General features: G+C 42.9%; 1 protein-coding gene across 6 annotated transcripts in view; it reads right to left on the bottom strand.

The window, feature by feature from the left end:
* Nucleotides 1-3,524: 3,524 nt before the first annotated feature.
* Nucleotides 3,525-13,256, bottom strand: part of npas3 (neuronal PAS domain protein 3) — a 354,568-nt gene continuing 344,836 nt past the window's right edge. For all 6 annotated transcript variants that reach the window (XM_079691439.1, XM_079691441.1, XM_079691438.1 and 3 more), the window contains one exon: nt 3,525-9,333. In XM_079691439.1, coding sequence (XP_079547565.1) covers nt 7,745-9,333 — 1,589 coding nt within the window. In that variant the 3' untranslated portion in view covers nt 3,525-7,744. The remainder of the gene's footprint in view (nt 9,334-13,256) is intronic.

The following is a 13,256-nucleotide window of genomic DNA, read 5'->3' on the forward strand; positions in this document are numbered from 1 at the left end:
AGGAGAACGAAGCCTTATAATCAGACTGAATGACATTTGAAACCCCCTCATCAGTGAGGCTACGTGTCAGCTGATTGTGTGTGTGGGTGAGTCATTTTAGTCAACGCAGAAACTACGATCTGTATATGTGTTGATTAGAGACGACAAAAAACACTGACATTTCTGTGTCTGCTTTCATGGACGAGGAGGTCCAAGTATTTTGTCTTTCCTCTAAATTTTTCGATGATTTTGTCCAGAAAAATTCACATTAAATCAACTCTATTTTGCCTATTGACATTATTTCTTATGGTAATATTACATTTAGGCTCTACAAAAGTTCCTAAATCGAGTCGTCTCTCCAGCTAGACATCTTCATTTGCATTCATTCCACATACGCCTCATTTTTTGGATGGATGTCAAATAAAGAATACAGAATATACTAGTCATGGTTCCTTTAATTAGTGAGTTTCATACAATGATGTTCATAAACATTGTTAATCTGCCTTGAAAGCCAGTTTGGGCTGGGCCTGATGCTTCACTGATGTGTTTTGCACTTTTTAGTTGTGAATATTTTTAAGTATGAGGTTATGTTGGTACATTTGAGACTTTATCCACAGTCAGGGGAATGTCATTTGAACATCTGCAGGGAAGTGTAGTTGTGGTTGGAAGAAGAAGTTGGAACAAATGTCAAGGAAATCGATTATTACAAAGCAAATCAAGTTAAAGGTGGGGTAGGTAAGTTTGAGAAACCGGCTCGAGATACACTTGTTGTTATATTCCATGGAATGCTCTTAACATCCAAATAGCAATGAATATTTGAAGTGCTTTGACAAAAAATACATACAAAATAAATACATCTGTGGAAGCCGTAGTGCTGTGAAAAGCTCGACCAATCATCTGAGCCGGCCGGCTAAAGTAACTGGACGGCCTACCTGCCTGTCAGCCTTCCATCTGTGCACAAACTCATCTCGTGCCCTCATTGGTCATGTGCGCGTTCGTGTGTGTTGGAGGAGGGGCTCTGTGAGGAAGGGGCAGATTTTTTCCGGCTGTGTATTTTCAAATCCAAGCGCACTCGAGCTGGTTTCTCCAAAATTACCTACCCCACCTTTTATTATAAGTAGCAGGTTCTTAAGTAACTCTCATCTTAGGGTTAAGGCTTTAATCAGTTTAAAAAGTGATGTGCAAACTCGATTTTTAGAAGATGATAAACACATATAAGGGAAAAACACTTAATGCATCTCCACCTGTGAAATGTTCGACAGTTAGAAAGACTGAACGCACCTTCAAGAACATGGTGGTGGCTAATAAAGTGAGATGATGACAGCATTCATTTCTCCAGATGTAAAGAGACCCCCAAATGTCCAGTGACACATCAGGTGATGAATCCACCTCCACCTCTCTGCTGCGGATGCATACACCTGATTGGCTGCTGGAGATGGACAGGAGCTTCTTTTTTTAAAACGCCTCGGGGCCTCCTTCCCTCCTCAGCGTCTCTCTGATCTGTCATACTGAACGCTGAGAGGAAGGTCGAGGAGACGGAGAGAAAGGGAAAAGATGCATGGAGATACTTTCTTATGTATCTTTGTTTGAAAATCCACACGTTCTGAAATCAGTCTACGGTGGCCGACAGACGCTCTGCAGCTTCAGAAACGAAACCCATGGAAACAAAATGCTGGAATTTTAAAATGCTTCAAAAAGCTCAAAACGCAACGGAAACCAGGGGACACGTAAGAGTGACACACACAGCTGGGAGACCAGGGGACACTAAAGAATGACACACACAGCTGGAGACCAGGGGACACTAAAGAGTGACGCACACAGCTGGGAGACTAGGGGACACTAAAGAGTGACACACACAGCTGGGAGACCAGGGGACACTAAAGAGTGACGCACACAGCTGGGAGACCAGGGGACACTAAAGAGTGACGCACACAGCTGGGAGACCAGGGGACACTAAAGAGTGACGCACACAGCTGGGAGACCAGGGAACACTAAAGAGTGACGCACACAGCTGGCAGACCAGGGGACACTAAAGGGTGACACACACAGCTGGGAGACCAGGGGACACTAAAGAGTGACGCACACAGCTGGGAGACTTATTTATACCTTTTAGGTACATTTACAACAACAGTATTGGTATGTTCTGTGTATATAAAACATTTTTGAACAGTTGCCGACTAACTATTTGATTTTGTCAACTTTACATTTTTTACACTTTTTGTATTTCCTCTGTTGTCATAAGGCACAGTTATTTAATCCCCTGGTCTCCCAGCTGTGTGCGTCACTCTTTAGTGTCCCCTGGTCTCCCAGCTGTGTGCGTCACTCTTTAGTGTCCCCTGGTCTCCCATCTGTGTGCGTCACTCTTTAGTGTCCCCTGGTCTCCCAGCTGTGTGCGTCACTCTTTAGTGTCCCCTGGTCTCCCAGCTGTGTGCGTCACTCTTTAGTGTCCCCTGGTCTCTCAGCTGTGTGCGTCACTCTTTAGTGTCCCCTGGTCTCCCAGCTGTGTGCGTCACTCTTTAGTGTCCCCTGGTCTCCCAGCTGTGTGCGTCACTCTTTAGTGTCCCCTGGTCTCCCAGCTGTGTGCGTCACTCTTTAGTGTCCCCTGGTCTCCCAGCTGTGTGCGTCACTCTTTAGTGTCCCCTGGTCTCCCAGCTGTGTGCGTCACTCTTTCATGTTTTCCGTTGTGTTTTGAGTTTTTTTCAGCATTTTGCTTATGCAGCTTTTAGTAAACGCTGCACATTTTTCCTGGAGTTGGTGAATGTTTTGTGTTTTGTGAATACGTTTCTTTAATTGCACGTGTTTTGGCACATTGGTGTTTCTATATATTGTTTTAATAGAAATGTTTTGTAGCGCGTTTGCACCTGTTGGACACCGTTATTTTAAGGATTGCTGCATAAAACATGAATTTCCTCCTTCCTTTCAACCTTCATACAGCAGTTGATTTTTTTAGGGAGGTTTAAGGAGGCTGTGGCGCAGTGGACTAGTGCATTGGTGAGGGGAGCACAGGTTCAAACCCCACTGCAGTCAGCATGTCGTTGTGTCCCTGAGACACTTCACCCCAAATTGCCCACAGTATTGAGTATGTATGTCGCATTGGATCAAAGCGTCTAACATGTATTATAAAACGGACAAGTCAAATCAAGCAATCTGATTGGTTCTTAGCCGTGATATACTGAGCGTATACCACGGGTAGAATTGTAAGTTACTTTTCACAACAAGTCAGTATCCCTCCGCGTCTGAGAAAAACAGTATACCGTTGGGTTGAAAAGCAAACTGCCTCCGCTTCGCGTCGGGCCGAACCACGCCCCTTAGCTGTGATATAATGAGCATATACCACGGCCTGTCGTGAGCTATTGCTTAAATGTAATGTTACAAGATGCAGCATCATGTTCTAATTAAGGAACCAGAACACAAGCAGGCTGCCTTCAAACTAAAAAGAGGAACTAAAACCACATGCGATATAAAGAAGAGAAAGAAAGCAGCTCATTGAGATTCGTAGTGTCGGACGGCTGAAGGTGTGAAACAGAAGAAAGGATGCAATCTGGTAACAAATTCGAGAGAAAGTTTTATTATGAATATGGCACCTGTAAGATGGTCAAACCGGGTTACAGAAAGACGACCATGTGTGTGACGTTCCTCAGAACGGATGGGAACCTAGTCAACTTATAAAAGAACAACTGCTATAAAAACGAAGTATGTACATTTTCGATTTGCAGCATTATTCATGATAAATGAACTCATAACGATGTCTTACGAAAAACAATAATAATAACAACAAAAGATAAGCCAGGCACTCAAAGTTAGCATCAGTTAGTCGTGTGTCTTTCCCCTCTTCAGCGAGGAGGAAATAATCAAAACAACAAATAGAAATGTACCATAGTTTTCTCTTTTTTAATATTTTAATTTGTTTGTATTTAGAATTGTATAACACTGTTAACATTGATAATAAGAGATTCCCTCTCTCCCGTATTTCAGCTACTTGGCACCAAGTTCCTCATAAAAGAATCTGTATAATTGTACAAGAAATAGTTAAAAACACAGACACAGTTTCTTCACAGGTAAATTAAGTGATTTTTCAATATTTGTAATTCTTAAACACTATGTATTTTTGACAGCAGCTGTGATAAAGGTTTTTAACGTTTTTAAAATCACCAGCAAAGTTTTCATTTTTCGACATAAAACACAGAAAAACATTGAAACAGCTTGGACCGGCTGTTTGGTTTTTGTAACATGTGGGTGTATTTCCTGGTTTCATCTGAGTTATGTGCCCCCCAACTCGCCCCCCCCCTTTTTTTCCTCACCAAATGGGGTCTTGACATTCATTTGTGCCCCCCCCCCCCTCCTGTTTTCACGCAAAACCGCCCAAAGTAGTAGAAAACGCTAAAATCCAGTGGAGCGCGAAAAACAAAAGGCTCCTTAAATGACTGGATTTAACATTCAACGACAAACGACCCACCAATCAGCCGACAGATCAAGTGGACCAATCACATTCCCCCTTTTTAAGAGAAAAATAAATGTCATACACGTGTTTTTTGTGACGTGTTAGTAACAAGACTTCACAGAAAGTACAGACGATATACGGATCGTGTTTTTCCTGATGTGAATGTGGGGGGGTTGGAGGCCTTTCGTTGTTTTGACGAGACAGACTTTAATTTTTCCGACCGGCCTCCAACACGTCCCCGTTTGACAGACTTAAAAAACACAAATAAGACCGAAAAAAAACAAAAAAACGAGGGGTCGTTAACAGGAAACGCATCGGACGAACTTACTAAACATGCAGTTCAGTTTTCCAAAACACCTATAAAAATAGATTTATAGTGCGAAATATTTTTTTCTTCTTTTCATTTCTTTACAAATCTTTAAAATCGGTTTGTATCACGTGTCCTGAAATAGTTTTCTTTTTTGCTCGCCCCCCCTTTGAACCACTTATTGTCCCGTGAGAGAAGTTTGCGCAGGAAGTCAACAAGTTTGGTGGGAACCAATGAAATACACCCAATGCACACAGGATGCCCCAAGGAACTCTGGGAAATGCTTCACAACTGAGGCTTTTATGGGTTTTTTTCCAGGACAAAAATCTACAAAATGCTACTTTAGGCCTTTTTGTCATCATAATGTATTCTATATAATGTAAATATGTATTAGTTATTTAATACTTTGTAATGCAAGAGCTGGAAACTACAATTCCCAGAATTCCTTAGCGGCAAATAACATGGCTCCATAAACCTTTGAGCTAGTTAAAGAATCTTTTTCATCTCTGAGAGAAAGGACAGCAAGATAAAGAGGTTTGTATAAGACTACACAACAGCAAAAAGCAATAGCAGAGAGAGAAAGAGAGGATTAGAAAACCTTTTAAAAAAAAACATAAAACAAAAAGAGGTTTTACAAAGACAAAAAGGAAGCAGCGGAAAAAAAGGTGGACTCTACAAATAGTTTTTTTTGTTTTTTTGCAAAGGCCACCAAACACGAAATTCCACAAACCTCCACTGGTTTCACTAAGACTGCAGATAGAAGGGGGCGGGGGGACAAAGAGGGTTGCCATTTTTGGGGTGTCAATCATCCCGTAGACTCCACCCCTTTCTGTCTAAGCCCCGCCCATTTCCCATCCCCCACACTAGAGATAGAGCACAGAGAAGACAAAGGACAAAAACAGCTACAGTAGCTCAGTATATACTGCATATAGTCAACACACACAGAGAGAGAAGTCGCCATGAGAGACTTTTTGACAGCCAGTGACACTAAACACATCGGTAACACGTTTTACGGCTTAATCACACTGGGTAATAAGGTATGACAGGATGGTAAAGACGGCTGTCGACTTTTCAAAAGATGGATGTCGTGACAGTATTTTTTTTTTACCGTTTTAATTATTACTTGTTTATCATCTTCTTTTGTTCTCTTTTTACCAAAAAGTAGAAGAAAAAAAAATACAAATGAAGGAGAATCAAAGCGCTTTTAAAAAACACTGTGAGATTTCTTTTTTTTTGGCAACGTAGACGGGGGGAGGAAACACAGAACAGAAGAACAACGACAAAGACAACATCGTTTAAAGGAATGTGATTTCTTTTCTCTTCCTCTAAAAATCCATATCTTTTTTTGTAGTTATTGGATTGATTGTTTGATAGTTTGATTGAAAATGCACATCTTTAATACAATCTCCTTGTTGATATGTGTCGTTTTATCACAGGGTCCGGCGATGAGATGGAAGAGAGTGGATTGTTTAGGAAAACCTTGTGGAGGTGATTCTGTTTTAAGGAAGAAGGAAGAAGGAAGGAGGAGGAGGAGGAGGAGGAAACAGCTTAAATAAGTAGTACAAATCAAACTAAACAGCGATCAAACAGGATCCGGTCGAGGTTTTTAACATTCATTTTTCAAGTTAGCGCCACTAGCATATTAGCCTCAGTCTCACTGAGAATTAAAAGTGATTAAGTTAGAAGACATATACAAAATAAAAATGACACTATAGCAAATTAAATTCAACCAATCACCTCCATGTTGCCATGCAGAGTATGGTGCCAATAGTGATTAAGTTAGAAGATACATACAAAATAAAAACAACACTGTGTAGCAAATTAAATTCAACCAATCACCTCCATGTTGCCATGCGGGGTTGCCCCTCATGGCCCAATCACATTTGTTCTAAGACAAACAAAGGACGAAACATGGAGATGATGTTGTGGATTTAGAGGTTCTCAGGTTCTTGTTGTGTTTCTGACTTTCCTGAAGGTCAGAAGAGAAAGTAAAAGTAGGATTGTTCCCCCTCCAAAACTAAACACACGATCAGTCTGTGGGTTCGTTTACAGCTCCCACATCAGCCAGCTGATCAGGGTCACTGACGCTCGATAGCACCATGAATCTGAAGATCGACAGGAAGAAATGTAGACGGAAAGATCCGGTAGACAAGAGAGAGGAGGACAGAGTGAGATGAAGGAGATGTAGAGGAGGTTATGTTTGGTGCGAGACCTGTAGGTAAACTCCTGGGATAAAAGAGGAAGTAGTAACATTCGATAATTCACAGGTCGTTACCCGGCTGAAATTGCTTTTTTAGTTTTTCTTCACAATGCTTGATTTGTGAGTTAAATCTGAGCTAGTATATTTTTATAAAAAAAAGGAAGAAATGAAAAGAATAACAGCGTTAATTCTCTTAGCTTTTCCCTCAATCGAGAAACGTCCTCAAAAACCTTTTTTCAAAAGATTATTATCTCTGAGCTCCCTCTTCTCCGTTTAAAAAATGTCCTTTTCAAGCCTTGATCACATCAAGATACATGGGGAGGAGCGCCACAAAGACTTTTCTGTCCATTACAAATCCCTGCACCGTCCTCCTTTAAATACACACAATCAGCATCTTCAGAAAGACGCAACAGAAACAAGAGAAATAATAAAAGTGATCCCCGTCAGGCTCCAGCGGAGTCCTTAGGCAATATGAATTCTCTGTAGGCAAAAAAAGAAATTCTTTACAATGAAGAATAGTCTTTGTTCATTTGTTCAAGAGCAAAAAACGCTGCTGATCGCAAGAGACAGGAGCAAAAAGAGAGAGAGGAGAGAGTTAGAAAAGGGGGACATGTTTGAGTGTCATTCATGTCTATTACACAAGCTCAGTTGCTCAGATTCAAAGTGCTAGAGTACATCTGTCATCCTTCCTCCCCTCGGGAACACAGTGCTGATAAAACGCAAGTCTTTTTTTTCTTTTGTTACGAGTGAGTATTCTTTAACTTCGTCACAGTTGTTGATTCCAGAAACACAGTAATGCGGTCTCGAACGCCTCTTACTAATCCTCCTTCCTCTCCAGAGCTGTCTGTGTGGTGTGGATCCCGTTGCTGTACACTGGGAACGGTAGAGTTGAGAAAAGTCCCTCCGCCGTCGTGAAAACGTTGGCTGCCGTCGGCATCTGGCCTCCGAGAGCGCCGTTTCCAACCGTGGACGTCGGAGATCCGATAAAGGGACCGCCGGCGGCCGCTGCTGCCGACATATTGAGCCGGTGAACGTGGTGGTAAAGCATCTCCATCGGCGTTTTAGGGTCCAAACCAAACCCGGAGCCATCGCCAAAGTTCATGGCAGCATTTGGGAGGAGGTTGCCTTGAGCCATGGCCAAGGTCACGTCCGCGGGCGCGTACCGGATGGTTCCGGTGGTGTAAACTCGCGGAGAGGTGGTGCTCGTCGAGGCAAGAGTTCCCGTGACCCTGTGGACCAACGGGAGCACGACGTTACCGGCTTGTAGACGCTGTAACGCCTCGAGATCACCAGAGTACAGCAGCGAGGAGGACGAGGTGGTGGAGGAAGAGGATGAGGAAGAAGAGGTTGTCGGAGTGCCTTGATGTTGTTGTTGTTTATCCCGAGGTGAAGCGGAGAGAGGGGGTGATAGGGGGTCGGAGGAAGAGGCGCTGGACGGAGGGGCTAGACTGGAAGAAGATGAAGGCGGTACAGAGTTCCCGTTGTAAGGAGGCTTCCTCCCTCCTCCCCCGGATCCTCCGTCGTTGCCAGGAGGGGTGAGGACGGACTCAGGAATGCCTCCCTGGGGTGAGGGGAAGTTCTCATGGGAAGAGGGGGGAGGCGGTTTGGAGGTCATGCTGTACGGAGACTCGTTTCTAGAGATCTCTCTGTTGGGCGGGAAGTTCCAGATGCTGCTGTCGTTGTCGAAGTTGATCGGCTCGGCCATTTCCGTCTTGATCTTGAGGACTGAGGACGATGCACTTGTTGGGGATCCGGCGGAGGTGAGGAGGTGGGAGGAGTTAGCAGATGAGGAGGTCTGGGATTGGTCGACAAGTGGCGTAGTATCTCCTAAATTGTTGGGACTAGGCGACATCGAGGAGAGACGGAGCCTCTTGCTTCGGGGTCCATCCCATTTCTGCACTTTCCTCCTTTTCCGCCTCTTCTGGAGCTTGTTTCCGGCGTTGGTGCTCTCGCAATCTTGCAAGACGTCTTCCTCCTCCTCGTCATCGTCATCCTCCTCCTCCTCTGAAGAGGTTTGTGAGTTGTGCAGCTGAGCATCTTCTCCCTCTCCGTAGCGCTCTACTTTAATATGAAGCCCACCCAGAGTACCAAGTCCTCCAATGGCACCCAATCCTCCTAACCCTCCTAATCCTGTTAATCTCCCAATTCTTCCTCCCCCCCCTCCTCCTCCTCCCCCTCCATTTGCTTCTTCCTGTTCCTCCCCCTCTACATCTGAAGGTTCAAGACTGTCGTCGCTGTCTTGGCTCTCAGGGTTACTCGAACTGTCTCCTTCCTCTTGACGCTTCATTTCCTGGTCTGAGGAGCAGTGTGATTGGCCGGGTTGCTGCTGACGCTTGCTGTCCGTCTCGGGATCCTCGCGTTCTGATTGGTGGCTCGGCTTCCCTTCCGACTTGGCGTTCTCGTTATCTGTTGCAAAGAAAGAAGCACAGGGTTTAGACTCAAACACCTCAACACATATTTGATATAACATCTCCCCAGAAGATGAATTGTCTTCAATGATCCCATGGCTTTTACTACAGTGCCACAAAGACGTTTAGAGTTGCATTTGGAATTGAAATGTCTCGACAAATAATGGAATTGATCAACTTGTCACTGACACTCGTGTTCCCCAGAGGATGGATCCACTTCAATGTTCCCCTGACTGTTTCCTTAGTGTCACAATTACCTCATTCACACCAACGCAACTCCGGTTCAAGCTCCGTGCTAGAGCTTTTCAGGGTTCAGAACCGGTTCTTCGGTTTAGCTCCGGCTCTTTTCACACCGCCCAGAGTCAGACTGGTGCTGCGTCATTGCGTCGTTGTTTGCGTCATGACGTAACCGTTTGCATGCCTGCTTCATAAAGCCAAACCGCGCGGATGAAATCAGTTGCATTCATTTCTTATGGCTCTATCTGCAGCTGAGTCATTTCTGTGGTTTAGAAACTTTAGACTTTATTCTTATAAAAAAGTGCACTCGTGTCAATAAATGTTTTTTTAAAACACAACTGCTTCCGAGGTCGGTCTTATTTCTTAAGGTGGACTGAACCATGAGTGTGGAGTAACGTTGTATCTTTCATTTAAATGAACTGTAACCTTCACCCAGGTATGTAACAGCTGTTCTCAAATGAACACGTGAAGTAAAGTTTAATATTTATAGTTTTATAGATTTATAATGAGTTATAATGAGAGGTGATCAACGTGAATGCTCAGGTTCCACCTTAACACGCAGACACGTTGATTCACCATGAGCAGAAACCTTTATATATACAGTCTATGGCAGAAACACTGAAACTCTGAAACTCTTGTTAAGGTTCTCCATCGTTGTGTACAAACTGGATAAAACGCCGGCTTTCTGTTGTTGTTCAGGAGTTGATCCCGCCCCCGCCCCCGCCTCGACGTAAGCGTGACGTATGTGGTGCTTTTGCTCTGACCGGACAATTTTTTGGTGCTCGAAATGAACCGGATTCCGGAGCTAAGAGGCTGCTCCGCTGCGGTGTGAACACGAAAACCCGGTGCTTTTCAAGCTCCATCTCCGAACCGGCCCTGAAACACCGTTGGTGTGAATGAGGTCAAAGAGGTTTAGAGTTGCATTTGCAATTGAAATGAATCGACAAATAATGGATGAGTTACTGAAACATTTTGTTTCGGAGAGTCATGTTCTCCTTTTTGTATAACTTTGGTGATCCAGTAACCTCTCCTCTACCACCACCATCAGTGCTTACCTTAATGACAATACGCCTAGAAATAGGACATTCCTATAAACTGTAGTTTTGTGTTCGGTGTTAATTAGCAAATATTAGCATGCTAACATAATAAACGACAGCTTTCTCATGTATGAGGGAAAGTTTGCTCGGATGTTGGGTCTCCAAAAGATCACCAAAATCGTCAGAGATTATCTTCTTGCAAACAGGAATCTTTGGACAATATTCCATGGAAAATCCAGCCAAAAGTATAACAATTGAAAACAATGTAAGTAACTTTTCCGCTACCTCCACCATCAGCCCAAGTTTCTATAAATAAGAGCTTATCTTAATGACAATAGGCGATTCCCATTAGCCTTAGTTTTGTGTTAGGTGCTAATTGGGAGATATAAGCACGCCAACATAAGTTTGGAAGTTTGCCCGGATGTTGGGTCTCTAAAAGATCACCAACATCGTGAGAGATTATCCTCTTGCAAACATGAATCTTCAGCCAATAGCATAACATCACATTTGAAAACAAAGGCAACGGACTCTTCCTTAAAAACCTTTCTTCACGTGACTATCCAGGCTTGAGTTTGGATTCCAGAGCAGTGACTCTCAAGTGTTTCAGGTGTTGATCCCTTTCTTTTCCCGGACAGGATTTCCATGTCGAGTTGTGTTGTGGATGCACTGATGTGTGTTCAGTATCTGTAGCTGCTGCTGTTCAGGCATGTTTGTGCTGTCCAGCCCATTACACACTCAACACACACACACACACACACACTTCAAACTCTGCCAGCACACACAGGCCAGCGGCTGCCCAGCTGGCAGCGCTCCGGCTCCCTCATGGCACCTGAAATGTCGACTCAATTGCTTTGTCTGGGGAAAACCTTGTATCTCTATTAGGCGAGCTTTCCAAGTAAACGGCACAAAAAATTCTCAGTCTAGAAACAAGCGTTGACCAAAAGTCTTCAGTGTTAGCGGAGGGTTTTGGTTTGGTAAAAAAGAACCAAGGTTTGTCAAAGATAAAACAATAAAGTCTTAGATGTATTTATTTAGTTGTCCCTGATGTGTCCACCAAATGGAAATATCGATATTTTTTATAGACATTTTCATTTTTTATTGACGGTTCATTGCTATCGTCAGCTTGGATTGTTTTTAAAAAAAAGAGGATCCTATGTTACAAACCATCCAACAGAGGGTAGGTGTTAGAAATTAAAATCAATGTTGATATGGCGTGATCTGAATTAAATACACTATTTAATTTAAATCAGTTTTATTCTGAAAAACCGGAAGTTCACACTAACTATTCACTTAATACTTTTATTCTGAAAATTCTTCACTTCCGGTTAGCATTAGCATGTGGCGAAATACTACGTTTTCAAACCGTGAATTAAAGGTTAAATGACATGTGATGTTGTACACTGAGCACACTGGGATTAGCACTCATGTATTGCCGCTGCATAACGTTTATTAGGGAATGTTTAAATAACCACAGACACCAGAATGATGTAATTTAGCAACAGAAAAAGGCAGGAATTGCATTGGACCCGCCCCCCGACGACGCCGGCCAATAGGAGAAGACTTCAGATGACAACAGGAAGAGCAAGCCAAGAATTGACCTCTTCCACCCCCAGACCTAAACTGACCGGTCGGATGAGGAGAGCGCCTCCACTTGCAATTTCCTTTTGTACACCACCGCATCTTTTGTGTAACTAAATGCTTTTAACTTTTATAAGCTTCCCTTGACTCTTTTCAGGCTCTCCTGCCTTCAGGGTTCTAGAATACACTAACATAGGGTATATTACAATTCCTATCAAGTTGCATTATGGGAAGTATTTTTTAACATTTCTTGGCTTTTGCTCGATTCCTTACACCCACATTCTACTCCAACCCAATTTAAAGCATAACGCTGGCCATTATTCATATTCTTCTTCGTAATTTTATTGATATTTAATCCAATCAATTGCATCTTTAAATTATTTAGTTTCTAATGAAGACGTACATCTTGAACAACCCATCATCACTTGTTGCTTTTTTATCAAACCGGAAAATCGTCATTCAGAATCATGAATTTCAAATTGGTTTTCATGACATTTTTAGAATAAAATAAAGTGAAATAAATTGCATTATATAAACATAACATGTCCAATAAGATAGAATAAAATACAAAAGAATTAAAGATTATATACAAAGTCACGTTCCAGCATATTGACGCAGAGTCCCTGATATTTTGGGGACTATTTTTTGCGACGGATTAATCCTCAATTGGTAATTTGGAAATCTTTGTAAACTTGTCTCGTATGAACGTCCTGTTAATCCACCGACTATAATAAGAAGATTTTTCTGGCTGCTGTTTTTTCGTGTCTTCTCTGCACAGATTGCATCCGAACAGAACAAAGGTCAAAGGTCGGATATCTCATTTTAGAATATGTTGAGCCTGAGCACCTCGGGCGTGTTGGAGCTGGCTGGATCTGCAGCATCTGGCACGGTTTTACAGCCGAAAGCGAGCCAGAATCTTCCTCCTGCAGCTGGCTCTGATTCCATCACCCAGGCTGCAGGACCTGATAATATTTTTGCTCTGTTTTGGTTCAAATTCAACGATATTGGCAGAGTGAGCGTCTTCAGTGTTGGTGACACACGGTTAAATTAATCCCTGATTTGTTTTATA

Source organism: Notothenia rossii (assembly GCF_949606895.1).
Source record: "Notothenia rossii genome assembly, chromosome: 7".
NCBI classification, from domain to species: domain Eukaryota; kingdom Metazoa; phylum Chordata; class Actinopteri; order Perciformes; family Nototheniidae; genus Notothenia; species Notothenia rossii.